This window comes from Nannospalax galili, unplaced genomic scaffold (genome assembly GCF_000622305.1).
Source record: "Nannospalax galili isolate Female #2095 unplaced genomic scaffold, S.galili_v1.0 scaffold149, whole genome shotgun sequence".
NCBI lineage: Eukaryota > Metazoa > Chordata > Mammalia > Rodentia > Spalacidae > Nannospalax > Nannospalax galili.
This window is the reverse complement of record NW_008359763.1, coordinates 1,489,518-1,504,517: the sequence shown is the minus strand read 5'-3', so window position 1 is coordinate 1,504,517 and position 15,000 is coordinate 1,489,518. Positions and strand designations below refer to the sequence as shown.

Here is a 15,000-nt window from a genome sequence, read left to right as displayed (position 1 = left end):
CCCAATGACCCAGTATCTCCTCAGGACCCTGCCCCAATGACCCAGTATCTCCTCAGGACCCTGCCCCAATGACCCAGTATCTCCTCAGGACCCTGCCCCAATGACCCAGTATCTCCTCAGGACCCTGCCCCAATGACCCAGTATCTCCTCAGGATCCTGCCCCAATGACCTAACTTCCACTCACTAGGCCCTGCTTCTCAAGGCTCTACCACCTTCTTAGCCCCACAAGCTGGCACCCAAGGCTTCAACATGAGTGTTGAGGGACGTTGCAGACCAAACCATGGCAGTGTGACGCATCCACTTGGTTCCAGGCAGTGGAAGCTGTCTCCTGGGAAGTGGCCATTGTAGCCGGGGAAGTGTTTGCCCCTGAGCTAGATAGAGCAGCTGGATCCCAGCTCCCCAGGGTCTCTGCCCCACCTGCCTGATTGGGAACTACTTGAGGAGGCTTCTGCAGGGTTCCTGGCTTAAAACGCCTCACACACCTGCATGCTCACTCTCACAGAAGTACACACACACACACACACACACACACACACACACACACACACACACAGAATGCAATGACCTGAGGAGATATTTCGCAGAAGGACCCATAAAAGAACCAAGAACACATCAGATGGAGGACCCATTACAGGAAGTGTAGACTGTAGATGGGAGGGGAGCCCCCCCGGGAGTCCCCCCCTCCCCTGACAAGTCACATACTGCTGTTACCAAGCAGGTGCGGCCTCAAGCACAGGGCAGTGTTTGCAGCTACACTGGTTTCTATAGTCAATGCTGACGTCCTAGTGACTGAAGGTGGGTTGACCAGAAGGACGACTTCAAGGTCCTCAGCCAAATAGAAATTGCATCTTGTAAGATTTTCGTATTAAATATAAGCGATTCTGAATCAAAGTTCTTCAAAATTCATTTACTTTGGTGATGACAAAACTCAGGCCCTGTGTGTGTGTGTGTGTGTGTGTGTGTGTGTGTGTGTGTGTGTGTTGAGAGCTTAGCTAAGGCCACAGAACTGGCAAGTACATTTGGTCCTCTGACCCTGGGATCCTCATATGCTTACTCTCCTGTAAACAGGAGTCTTAGCTCCCCCTAGGCTCTTCCTTCCTACCCGTTGGAAGTGCTGAGAGTAATGTAGCTCAGTGATTCACACTTCACGAGCGAGAATAACCCTCCATGAAAGTTTCTAATGCCAATTACGAGAGCAAGATGAGCTGAGGGAAGAAAACAGGGTTTGATTTTCCAGGAGACATTCAAGCGTTTTGGGAAGGAATCCTGTGGCAGCAGGAGGCAGGTCTGCAGAGCACAGTAGGGTGTTTATGCCTCCAGAGAAGCTGTTCCTAACAGTGGGATGCTCAGTTAGAGGAGATAAGGAAAAAACTTACAACTATGCAATGGGGAAAGCTCAAGGGAGACATGCTGGTTGGTCTAGAAAAATGAGGAACTGGGAGTGCCACTTCAAAGAGGAGGACTGGAAACCGAGGGCCCTGTTGCGTACCTTCATGACCAGGTGAAGCATCATCTGCAGGCCACTTTTACCAGGGTACTTCCCTGCGATGTTCTCTGAAGACAGGTTGAAGAGGTTGGCCCCCGTTTCTGTGCAGATGGCGTGGACCAGCATTTTCTTCCCCACCCCCCTCGGCCCGGCCAACAGCAGCGACTTCACCAGGGGAGCTTTCTCATGCACCTCTGGGGACCCTGGAAAAGGCAGAGACCGAGGCTATAAGGACCTGCCGGGAAAAGCAAGGGTACCTCAGGTTGCCGCTGGATCGTGTGACCCCAGTTTCTGTTGCAATGAAGGCATGGAAGTCATGTCAAGCCCACAGCTCAGTTTCTGCCCCAGTGGGCCCTGAGGCATCTTTGATGTGAAGGTCAGGGCTGTGGTGGAACCCTGGGGCCTCTGTGGTCCTTGATACCAGCTTCTTTCCCACCCTCCTCTGCACTTCCCCAACTCATAATTTTAAATCACATTCCTGCAATAGCTTCCTCAGAACTTTTGTGATGGTGGTGGTGGGGTTTCTCTGTCTGTCAACAGCTGCATCAAATCCTCTGACAGGTTGAGAATGGAATGCAGAGACACAGACCACGGGGTCAGCTGAAAAGTGCTCATTCCCCAGAAGTCTCCTTCCTACTGTGTCTCAAGGAGTGAGACCGAGGGAAAGGCCAAAAGGCCGCGAGGCAAAGCCTGGAGCTCTTCCTCCAGAGCGGGACCTCGGTTGTCAGAAGCATAGTTGGTCTGACACTCGGCGGTAAAGGGACTCGGGTTATCATCGCTCCTGCCTGGTGTCCTTGGCCACACTGTCCATAACCTCAGGCGGGGTGCTCTCTAGCACAGGGGACACAGGCAGAGTAGAGTGGGTACTTGCTGATTACAAGACATGCAGAATTCAGTGCTGAGCAGCGTGAAGCAAACAGACGCTGTCCTGTTCATTTATTTTGGGTGGCTCGGGTGCTTTTGGATCAGCTGTTATTATGTCCAACAACAACAACAATGACAACGACAACAGCATTTGAGCAGTGTCTCACCCAAGCTGACTTAGGACTCACTAGGTTGCTGGCTTTGAACTCCTGATCTTTTTCCTCTGCCTCTGTGGTTAAGTAGCATGGATTTAAAGTCTAGGGAGTTCATGGTCGGGAGAGGAGCCGAGCCCTGGGCAGGGGCACCCATGACAGGAAGAAAAGGATGCTCCTCAAGGGCCATGGATGGTGGAGAATTTAAGTCCAGCTAAGGGGCTTGGCCGGACTCTGGGAGAAGGGGCACTACGGAGCAGTTTGCTGGAAGGTGTGGAGGGAGGAGAGGACGGTGCTGAGGACCAAATCTGAGGGAGGGGACAGCAGGAGACTTGGGGAAGACGTGTTCGATATGAATGTGGGATGTCACCCTGCAGAGGAGGGGTCACTCAGACCACTCAGCCGTGAAGACGGTAGTCCAGAGAAGGCCTTCTACTGGTGGCCCAGTCAACCTAGGGAACTACGGAGATTCACAGGCAATTTGCAAGTCTTCCTGGCATTCTAATGGAGTGGAGCAGACGGCTTTGGGCATAAGCCTGGCCTGGTGTTTGGAGGACTGCACGATAACAAGAGGGCTGGTGTTCTAGGTCTCAAGTCCAGTTCTGTACCTCCCGAGCCCTCACTACCTGGAGATGCTGTCAGACCTGCAGGGCTCTGGAAGGCGAGCAACCTTACTAGCGAACCTTCCTAGGACTATGAACCTCACCTTTTCAGGACGGTGTGCCCCCAATGTCTTCTCTGGATCTTCTAGGACTTGGCTGGACCTGTCCTGGGTTTTCTCTTACACACTGAGGGGGCCATGGAGCCTCAACCCCTATCCTTGCATGGACAGTGACCCACGTGGGCCCCTTCCAGTGACCACCACTGAGGTGACCTGAACAATCTGCCCCCCCCCCCGCCAAGCTGCATTCCTTCTGTAACAGGATATCACTTTCCATTTGAGATTTTCCCTAAAGAATGTGGGGAGGCCTGTGGCAGCTTCAAGAGCTGCTCAGCGGGAGGACGTGAGCATCCAGTGTCTCCCCGAATTGCTTTTTTACAGCTGGATGTGACATGTGAGATTCGGATCAAACACCTGAAGGCATATCTGTGCACACAGCTCATCTGACAGACTTGTGCCTACATTCCTGATGCCTGACATAGGCTTAGCTCTAGAGAACAAGCTCCCCAGCCGGTTCTGTGGCCTGGAGGGCTTGGCAGCTGCTGGGGACAGCAGGGGTCCAAGATGACAAGGGGAGGGAACGGGTCCTGGCCCATTTTGGAAGGAAGGCTTTTAGAGAAGAATAGGAAGTCATGACTTGCAGTCCGAGATAACACACGCAGCACACTTTTGGGCGTTTGGAGCTCCCTATAAACCTGTTTCTGCCTTCTGCCATGCGACGGTGAGGTATGAGGCACAAACTATTTTATTAAGTTGACTCCATGAATATTACATATTGATTTTGTTGACACTAAATTATGTGCCTCCTAATAAGTTATATTTGTATATGATTTAATTTAAAATGTTTTATCTATATATTCATGCTACTCCCAAATTTCATTTTCTACTTGTGATATAATGTCAAGAGGGGACTTAAGGGTTTCTTGCCAGTAGGCTTGAGTTCTTAAATCAAAGTGGGACAGAGTTATTAGTTATGAGGCCTACATATGCCATTTTATTTGAAAGGAGATGAAGCTGGCAGAGCTCAACTGGCTGCCAGTCAGCAGGCAGAGGGAAGAACCACCCATACGCCATCTGAGGACCATACACCACCTGAGGACCATACGCCATCTGAGGACCATACGCCATCTGAGGACCATACGCCATCTGAGGACCATACGCCATCTGAGGACCATACACCATCTGAGGACCATACACCATCTGAGGACCATACGCCATCTGAGGCCCATACAGCATCTGAGGCCATAGCATCTGAGGCCATACAGCATCTGAGGCCCATACAGCATCTGAGGACCATACGCCATCTGAGGAGCATACGCCATCTGAGGAGCATACGCCATCTGAGGAGCATACGCCATCTGAGGACCATACACCATCTGAGGACCATACACCATCTGAGGCCCATACAGCATCTGAGGCCCATACAGCATCTGAGGACCATACGCCATCTGAGGAGCATACGCCATCTGAGGACCATACGCCATCTGAGGACCATATGCCATCTGAGGACCATACGCCATCTGAGGACCATACACCATCTGAGGAGCCCCCTTTCCTGCATCCCCGGGCACACCCCAGGGCTCTGTCTGAAAAAATACAGTGGAACCTCCTTCAATAGCGAGAAGGAACTTCAGGGGACACCAGCAGAGCTTTAGAGACAGGCTGGGGACACAGAAAGACCCTCCAGGTCAAGAGAGGCATCCTCTCACTTAGGACCCAGCCACAGAAGCTGATGCATGAAGGGACATGACCTTCTCCTCAGCTAACTAACCAGCTGAGGCTCACTCTGGTCACCTCTCTCTAGCTGATTGCAGGGGTGCAGACCAGATCCAAAGTTGGCAGAGAAGCCCTCTTCCTGATGCACGCTTCTCTGCTGGGCACACACCACAGAAGTTAGACAAGGCTCCCTCACATTCCCAGGTGGGAAAGTTAAGCTGCAAAGGGCTTTTGGGGACAGACCGGAAATACTGTCAAAGCCAGAAGTAGGGTGCAGCCCCAGCTTGTGGAAATGGCTAGTCCTTACCTAATGGCAAGATTCCGTATAGTGTGATGAGCTGTCTGACATCCAGGAGGGAGGGCATGGGCTCTATGGCTACCTGGCGCAGGCTCGTCCCCAGGTGGCTGTACTCACCTAGGGAAGAAGGAAACAGGATGAGTAAACAGGAAACCAGGCTGCTTGGAGAGGCCAAAAGGTCCCAGGACACAAACCCAACACTGTAGAGAGACTGATAGTTTTGTGGAGTCCTGGAGAGCACATCTGGGATGCACTAGTCAGTTTTAACTTGATTGGGGAATTCCCTGGATCAGACTGGCTTGTGGGAATGTCTGTAGGGGATTGCCTTGCTTATTAACAGATGTGGGAGGACCCAGTCCACTGTGGATGGCACCATCCCTTGGCAGGTGGCTCTGGGCTGCAGAAGAAAGCTAGCTGAGCGTGAGCGAGTGAGTGAGTGAGCGAGCAAGGGAGGGAGCCAGCAAGTAGTGCCGCTCCACGGTTCCTGCCTCCAGGCTCCTTCCTTGGACTGGTGCTTTGACTTCTCTCAGTGATGGACTGTGGTCTGGAAATGTGAACCAAATAACTCCCTCCTCCCCAAGGTGCTTTTGGTCGGAGTGTTTTATCACAGCAACAGAACGAAGCTAGAACATCTTTTCTCAGATAAGGTTTGGAGGGAAACCAGGCCCGAAAGCATGGCTGCACCAGCTGTAGTAAAGGGGGAGTTCTGTTGACCATTACAATAACTTCATAGTTAAGTAACACTGGGTATGTGATGTGCACAAGACCTTGGGTTTGATCCTCAGCACTGCCAAGAAGAAAAAAAAAGTATCGGGTTGTGTGAAGTGAGATAAAATTTTAAGTTGAGTGACATACAAATAAGTCTAAAATATAATGGGTTTTTGCTTTAGACTTTAAGAGATTGTGTATAATGTTTTCACAATGTTCCAAAATAAATTATTTAATATCCATGTGGAATTTTTACTGGGTCAGTGAGAATTAGAATGTAAAATGTCTTGGTTTGAAAGAGTCTAATTTAAGATAAATAGAAACATCTCCTTTTGAGGATAATATTCATTTACATTTTTATCATTTTTAAAGGGTTACCAAAGGAATAATACAGAAATAAATCTCTACAGGTTTAATTAGAAGATATCAAAGGGCTTAATTGTAACTAGCCATAAATCTGAAGTGTTATTTTCTAACTCATTTAGATAAGGTCACCAAGAAAATGAGTTTGGCTGTCTCCATTTGTCACGAGGATGGCTCTTTATATATAGCTATGGTCCCTGTGATTTGTTTCTGAATCTGCAGGGAAAATATTCCTTGAATGGAGCACAGTGTCTTGACTTTTCTCCCAGATGCTTTTTCTTTCTTCAGCAAATACTGACTTCGCAGAGCTCTGTGTGTGTGCGCGTGCGTGTGTGTGTGTGTGTGTGTGTGTGTGTGTGTGTGTGTGTGTGTGTGTAATGGATACAACACGCACACTCCTGTGTGTGAAATACTGAGGACATTGAACACTAATAGGCATTTTCGAATGCAAGGAAAACCAGAGCTAAAAATTCAGACGAGCTGCTGTCTGTGAAGGGCGGCCTTCCACATCCTTGGCATGGGAAAGAAAGAGAGGAGTCCTTGGCAAGGACGATGGTACTGGTTGGCATAGTGAGTGATAGAGGCTTCCATTTGGGCTATAGATGCCGGTGCTTTTTAACGTGCAGATAATAAACAGCAGAACGGTTAATTTAGCTTCCACTAGAAGAGAAAGAGACCCCGAAGCAACCGCTAAATCCAGCGCTTGCTGCCAGTAAACATGACATTAGAGGGCTGTGAAAGTGACCTCAATCTTTCTGCTTATGTAAATCCATATTAATATCCAGACAGACCATATTTTCTGGATCCTAGCAGATTCTATTTAAACAAATTATATTAAATTGAATTAGTGGGTGTTGGTTCTGATAGAGAGAAGGATCCAACTATCCTGGGCTGCTCGCCAAGTTATGAGGCTCACCCTGAAAGCATGTCACGGTGTTTTATGACTACCCAGTATGGGAGCCTGTTATCCCTTCCCATCCACTCATTCAGGGAACAGAGAGTTCTGGCTTCCCAGTATAAATACCAGATCTTCCAGAAGGAAGAGGAAGGAAGCAGCAGAAGCAAAGGTATTTGAGGACACGAGTAGGGCCGGGACTCACAGAACAACGGAAATAAAAGCATGGAACGCACTGTGGGTGGGATCGCGTCCTCACACAATCAGTGTGGTGACGACATTACATACGCCCTGTAGCTCAGCACGTGAGGGTCAGTGACGATGCATTTAGAGGAGACCATCAGGGTCCTGCATTGAACAGGATTCATAGTCTTATAGAAATGGGAAATTTAAGGGCAGAGAAAGGTGGGCCTGGAGGGGGAAAGTGGTGGAAGGTGAGGGCAGACACAACTCACACAACTCAAGTTGTCCTTGAAGTTGAAACAGGATCAGTGGCTCGTTTCTGTCCTATTCCATACAAGAGTAAGGAGGGACTGAAGATCAGAGCAGTTTGCTAGAACATGCTAGCTTGTTTTGTGTGTGGGTGCAACTGTGTGCACATGTATTTGGTGGCCAGAGGTCCATGTTGTTCCTCAGGAACCATCCACTTTGACTGTCGAGGCATTGTCTGTCATTGGCCCGGAGCTCACTGGGCAGGCTAGGCTAGTCAGTGAAAAGCCCAGGGATCCACCCGTTTCTGTTTCCCCAGCACTGGGATTACAGGCACGGCACCACACTTGGCTTTGTAAAAATATGAGTTCTGAGGATGGAATTCAGATCCTCATGCTTGCACAGGAAGCGCAAGTTGGTAAACTGCGCCATGTCCCCAGTCGGTAATCTAGCTTCTTGAAGAAGTTCCTCAAGGACCCAGGGTGAGGGAACATAGGTCAATCATCAGCTGCATCACAGTAAGTCAGGGCTGCCAGGGAGTGGAGATGGGGAATGGGACCAGAGGTTGCTAAGCCTATGATGCACAACAGACAATGTCCCATTGGACCCCAAGCCCAGCTTTCAACTCCCGTTCTACCTGTCCACAACCCCTTCCTGCTCCCAGATCTGCCTATGCCAAGCTGCCCAGCTCCAAGCACTGGCCCTATCATCTATGTCTAGCAACATAAAGAGTGCTTCTTGACACATCAGGGGCACTGGTGATCTAGTCTTTGCCACCTGGTGCTCCGCATGCATGATGGGGACTGTCTGTGACATTACATTGTATTGTATGGAAGCCTGCCTATGTACAACTGCAGAGTTAAAGTCCAGCCATACTGATGCATGCCAAAAAGTTTTCTGGTAATGCTGATGAACTTAGTTCATGTCTAGCACAGGCTCCCAGAAAGAGCACGAGTGCCTTAGTGGCCCAGGAGGCTCCTCCGGGCTTGTTACAATGACTCTGGCGGCACAGTGCCTGTGTGCAGTGCCAGCCCGTCCCTTCTCATGGTAACACACTGGACCTACCAGCAGCTAATGGGGTGACCCGCTCAGCAGCACAGTGTCATCTCTACCCCACAGGGGACAGTGACTCCCACTGAGTCACTGGAAGAAGGAGAAAAAGGAGAGAGTCTGGAGTCTGCCTCGCTTGGTCAAGGGTTCCAATCCCGGACCTGAGCCTCAGTGGCCACAGAGTCTGTGTGGGCACCAGTGTCCAGATCATTTTACCTGGGAACCTGGACTCTTACTGTTCCTTAGGTGTGGGCAGAGGTTTCTCAGAAGGATGGTGTTTGAGAACATTGGTCATTTAAGGATTGCAAAGCCAAATTAGCTGACTTATTTCTTGTACACCTGAGATCTGGGCAGGAGACTGCTAATGGGATACTAGGCCCAGGGCCTGTGCTTGGAGCTGGGCCGCTGAGCATGGCAGATCTGGGAGCAGGAAGGGGTGGCAGGCAGGTGGGATGGGAGATGAAGGCTGGGCTTGGGGCCGGACATCACCTCCTGTGCATCACAGGGTTGGCCTCCTCTGGCCCCGTTTCCTCCTCTCCAGTCTCTGGCAGCCCTGACTTGCTCTAATGCAGACGAGGGCTAGAATTTTAGGGGAGAGCAGGATTGGAAACCACAGGACCCTGAGCTGACTTTGGGTCCCAGTGGTGCCAAGAAAGCCTGACTGGATCACACTGTGCCCCTTGTATATGGATGGTGAGGCTGTGCATCTCTCTGTGACTGAGCCCTGCTCTGTCCCATCTGGAGGAGGAGTCCCAGAGGCCTAGCCCATACACCCGCTCCCCTGTCCACATGAAGGAAAATCAGGTCTCTGAACAGTCAGTTTTTACGGAGTGTGGATGGCCCAGAGTTGGCTGGGCTATATCTCTGAAAAGTATTAAACCGAGAAAATAAAATCAAAACTAGTGGGGAAGGTGAACAAAGTGCTGGGTCCCTTTGCCAGTCTCTTTTTGGATGAGGAGACCAGGCATGGCCTGGCTAGGAGTGAGAATAAAGCTCTCCCCAGTGGTAGGAGGGCTGTTTAAGAGCCCCCTCCATACTCAACCCCCGTGCCCTTCAAGCAGGATGTGTACGTGGCTTTGCTGGTGAAGAGAGCCTACACGCTTGGGGTGGTCTGTCTTCAAATCAGAAACGGATCAAGGGGAACCAGTGGCCAGTTATCAAGAGCTATCAGACTTCAAAACCACTTCAAACCGCCTCCGGCCGGCTGGTTCTTCTGTGTCCAACCCAAAGCTGGTGAGTGAGGGGCTGCGTTATAAAACAGGCTCCTATAGCATCCAGTTCCACCAAGAGGGCGGAGTTGGATTAAGAAAGGTGAAGGAAACACACTGGGGCAGTGGCTCAGTGGGTATTCGCTGAGGAAGCAGAAGAAACTGAATTTGGATCCTCAGCACCCATGTAAGATGCGGCGGTGTAGATCTCTAATCCCAGCAGTGCAGAGGCCGGCCACTTAGCCTGGTCAAATCTTTGAACTCCGGGTTCAGCGAAGACCCAATCTCAAAAGATAAGATAGAGAGTGTTAGTGGAAGACGTGGGACACTGACCTCTGCTCTCCACACACAGTACACATACGTGTAGGTGTATGTGCGCACACATGGACACATAAAAATATGAACATATACGTAACGCACACAAAAATTAAGATTAAGAACTTGAGTCAGGGGAAAAGTTGAGAAGTGAGAAAACAGTAAGGTCAAGGTGCAGGTGACGATCCCATGACCGACACTCAACAAAACTAAGCAATCCTCCAGACATTAGTGCTTGGATGAGGTTTGCCTAAGAGCTCAGGGCTGTCCCATGAGAGACAAGCAGGCGAACTGGTGGCTGGGTGAAGGGAACACAGGACCGAGGTTCAGGCCCCTGGGGGAGACTGTAGGATGTGTTGTGTTCAATCAGGATACACATGACCTTGAGTTTTCATGTTTTTGTGAATTTACCAGCCACTGAGGCCCTCTGCCTAGATGTCCTGGAGGAGGACGTGGTGACACCTCTGCGTCTAGTCTTTGTTTTTCAGTACTGGGGGTTGGAACCAGGCCTCACACATGCTGGGCAAGCCCACTACCTTGCTGCTATGTCTCCAGTCTTGTTTCTTTAAAAGACTATTTTATTTGTTATTTGTTATTTTATGTGTATTAATGTGTGGCCTGCATGTGTGTAAGCATCATGCAATGCCCTCGAATAACAGAAGGTGTGGGATCCCCTGGAACTGGAGTTACAGGTGGTTGTTAGCCACCATTCGGGGCCTGGGAATCGAACCCCGGTCCTCTGTAAGAGCAGTCAGTGCTCTTAACTGTGGAGCCATGTCTCCAGCCCCATCTACAGCCCTTTCTTTTCACCTGCCCAGGCTTGCCTTGAAGTTCCTTTGTCGCCTAGGCAGGGCGTGGACTTGTGACCCTTTTGCCTTAGTCCCCCAAGTAAAGAGATTACAGGTTTGTGCCACCAGGATGGGCTTAATCCATTAGCTGAAATTACTTACAAAAGAAAGATACCCTCAGCCACTATTTGGTAACTTGATGTAGGAAACAGGACAAGTGCTTGGCCAGGTTTCAAGACAATAAACTGGTTTCTGAGCATCCTGTAATGACGACCAATCAGTATGCCATTGTGAGCTTGTGAGTAAAAGCCTTTCCGTGGTCTTTGATCCTTATTTGTCATCCTCACTGAAGCTCAACATGTCCGGTCCTGGTCAGCTGCTTCAGCCTGGCTCCTGAGCACTTTGACCATGACTCTGGTCATCTGTAACAACTCATTTGTCAGACATTTCCAAACTCTGCCCGAAGTCAGCTGATTTCCCAAGAAATAGAGGGATGTTTGCCTGAGTAGAATAAATCCTCAGATCTTTTTTTTTTTTAAAAAAAGTTTATTTTCATTTTAGGTGTATGAGTGTTTTGCCTGCATGTATATGCTCCATGTGTGTGCAGTGCTTGTGGAGGCCAGAAGAGGGCATCAGATCCCTGTAACTGGAATTACAGATGGTTGTGAGCTGCCATGGGGGTTCTGGAGTGGAACCAAGGTCCTCTGTGAGAGAAGTAAGTGCCCTTAATCGCTGAGCAGTCTCTGTAGCCCCAAATCCTTGAATCTTCTTTGTTTTAGAAGTATTTGCACCTACTATAAAGTGTTGGCATTGAAAATCTGGACGATAATAGAATTGTTTCCTTTGTAAGTCTTGTGTTGTGTTGCATAGATACTCCAAAGGGATTTAATTGAGAATGCCTTTGTGTTGGGAAGTCTGAGTCTGTACTCTCAGGGGCAGTGTGAGCTTTCATTATGTGACATCTTTAAAATTTTTTATTACATTTTTATTTGTGTGTGTGTGTGCATGCGTGTGTGTGTGTGCGTGTGTGTGCATCTGTGTGTGTGTGTGTGTGTGTGTGTGTGCAACAGCATATGCATCAGAGGACAGCTTGTGGGATTTGATTCTCTGTTTCTGCATGTGGGTCCTGCGGATCAAACTCAGGTTGTCAGGCTTGGCAGTAGGTACCTTTACCCACCGAGCCATCTCTTGGTCTTATTATGTGACATCTTTTGAAAGAAAGCTATGCTTTAAAGATTTATTTATTATATATATGTGGGTGTGCCTGTGTCAGTTTATGTACCCCACATGTGTGCAGGAGCACATGGAGACCACAACAGGTGTCAAATCCCCAGGATCTGCAGTTCCAGGCAGTTGTGAGCCACCATATGGGTGCTGGGAATCAAACTCAGGTTCTCTGCAAAAGCAGCCAGCACTCATAACTGCTGAGACACCTTTCCGGCCCTGAATTCTGGTTCTTAGTGTTTGGCCTGCTCCTTTGCTTTGATTTCCTTCTTGGGGCCCTGGTATCGCCGTCCGTCAGGTCATCTTCATCTGTTTTGAATTCCGTCATGAATTCTTTCAGTCTCTTTCTTCATTTGTAGTTTTCCTTGTTCAAAAACTGTCTCTTCACCTTTGACTTCTCATAGAGTCAATTGGAGTTTTTTCTTACTTTCATGTGCTTTATAATTTAGGTTTTTTTTTTCTGAATTGTTTCCTTTATAATGTCTCTTGGTTTTGTACCTTCGTTCTTGAGTTTTAATTAATGCTGTTCTTGCGTCTTCGCTGCTCTTTGCAACGTTGCCAGCTTGCGTTCCAGTACCACGTTCTGGCAAGATCTGTTTTATGGGTGATGGCTTTGGGGGATGTCAGTGTTCCCTTTTGACAGTTTAATGTGGTCTTAAACTTTTCCATGGCTTGAGTTTGAGGGAGGATGGTGCCTGGCTTGAGTTTGGGGAGGATAGTGCCTGGCCTGGGATGGGACGGTTTCCCATTCACAGGTCTGCTCTGATTCTGTTTGGCTCCTTATTTTTCTCTGTCTCATTCTAATTTCCCATGTTCTGTACGATTTCGATGAAACGCCCATGCATTTCTCCTTGGTTAGAGCCCGGCCTCCGGGAGGGAGGGTGACTGGCAGGGTCTACTCACCTGCTGTGGGTGTGGTAGAAATCCCTTCCGGGATTTCAGCTTTGATTCTTACTGTCACTTTCCAGGAATTGCTTTCTGGCTACTTTGAGGCTCCACTCTTCTCAGGCCCTTCAGGGTCTCCAGTGTAGGTTTTTACTAACTCATTGCTCTATTTTTTATTTAATTATTTTAATTTTATGTGTATGGGTGTTTTGCCTGCATGTATGTTAAGTGCACCTGTGTATGCAGTGCCTGTGGAAATCAGAAGAGGGCATTGGATCTCCTGGAACTGGAGTTACGGAAGGTTGTTAGCTGCCATGTGGGTGCTGGGAATTGAACCCGGGTCCTCTGCAAGAGCAGCCAGTGCTCTTAACTGCTGAGCCATCCCTTCAGTTCCTGCTCTAATTTTTTTAAAAATGGGGGTGCTGAGGATCTTAATTAGGAAACGTTAGGAAAATGCAGACAGGGTTAAAGTGTGATAGCCCCTGCAGAAATTTGACCTCTCTTTTTCCTTTGAGACAGGATCTCACTATGTAGCTCTGGCCCAGAACTTGTTATTGTCCAGCCTGGGTGGCTTCAAAGTCACAGAGATCCACCTGTCTCTGCCCTCTCAGTGCTGGGATTAAAAGCCTGCGCCACTACACCCAGCCAATGAATTTTTTTTAACTTGCCTAATTCTGTTTAATTTGTTTGTTTTCACTTAGGGTCACTGGTAAGTGGCTGGCACATCCTCTTGGACCTCAGGTGTCTTAATGTTACTACTTGGAAACAGAAAGATTTCTGAGAAAGTGCAGAATAGATAAATTGCTAAGGAAGTGAGAAGTCAGGCCACAGACAATTGCTGAAGAGCCACTGTGTATCAGGCCCTTTAGTTTAAAGACCCAACACAGGTAGGAGAGGCTGTCAACAACGATCATTCAAAGGCTCAGCAGCGTTACTAGGACGGAGTTGAAGGAGTGCATGAGAAAACTCTTTTATTGCTGCAGTGAACGCAGAAGCACATTACATATCCTGGTAAAATTTTTATGCTATCAGGAAATGTAAGGCCTTCCTAGCCCTTGCGAAGAAAACACAGCTGTCTTTCCAGAGATTTATGCAACCTCCCCTTGACAAAGGAAAATGCCAGGATTTTCGCTCTCACAGGCTGAAACTGGGTCACTGTAAGAAGAGTGAATTATGATAGGGTCAGACCATGATTTACTGAATGAAAAGAATCTACATGTCTACACTGATACCACAGTTCAAGTGGCTCCACATGTCTTTGCAGAAGAATGCTATCCATTCAATGTCGAGGAGTGATAGGAGGAGAAAACCCCTCTCCCACCGCCACAGTGATGACTGACACTGGTGAAGATCATCAGGGATGCTCAAACATTTGTGTGGAAGACCGCTGGGAACAGAATCTCCAGAGCCCCAAGGATCATCCCACAGACTGTTTGCCTTCAAGAAAGGGAAAATGGAAGCTTTGCAGGGGAGAGATCGCGAGCTTCCATGTGCCTTCAGTGGTGGGCAGCCCGGAGGACACACTACCAACTGGGTGCTTTCGTGAATGAAACGAGGAAACCATCAAAGAAACCCAACTGAGGGACAGTCTGCAAAACAACTCATACTCTCCAGAAAGGGCCACGGACAGGCAGGGAAGTTAAGAGGCGCGACCACACACGTGCCTTTGAGGAAGACAGACAGCTGGGGGGGCGGGGGACATCCTCAGGACCCGCGAGGAGGATGTACATCAAGTGCACATTTGTATTATGTTAGATTTTCTGAGTGTGACTGTCCTTTGTGGTTATGCAGGGAAATCTCCTTGACCACCAGACGTTTTCTTCATCAGGGTAACCACTGCATCTCCATTAGGGTGCAGAACTGTGAGGAATTTTAGCTGTTAGATTGTTCCTAGGTCATCATATTAAAAGTTTTTTTTTTTTTTTTTTTTTACCCAAAAAAAAATTTGTTTAAAATAC

At 48.7% G+C, this 15,000-nt stretch overlaps 1 protein-coding gene across 1 annotated transcript in view; it reads right to left on the bottom strand.

Annotated features, from left to right (window-relative positions):
* Positions 1 to 15,000, bottom strand: part of Iqca1 (IQ motif containing with AAA domain 1) — a 180,864-nt gene that overhangs the window by 37,588 nt on the left and 128,276 nt on the right. The window contains exons 15-16 of the mRNA XM_029558967.1: positions 5,187 to 5,294; positions 1,490 to 1,689 (exon numbers count right to left, since the gene is read on the bottom strand). Coding sequence (XP_029414827.1) covers positions 1,490 to 1,689; positions 5,187 to 5,294 — 308 coding nt within the window. The remainder of the gene's footprint in view (positions 1 to 1,489; positions 1,690 to 5,186; positions 5,295 to 15,000) is intronic.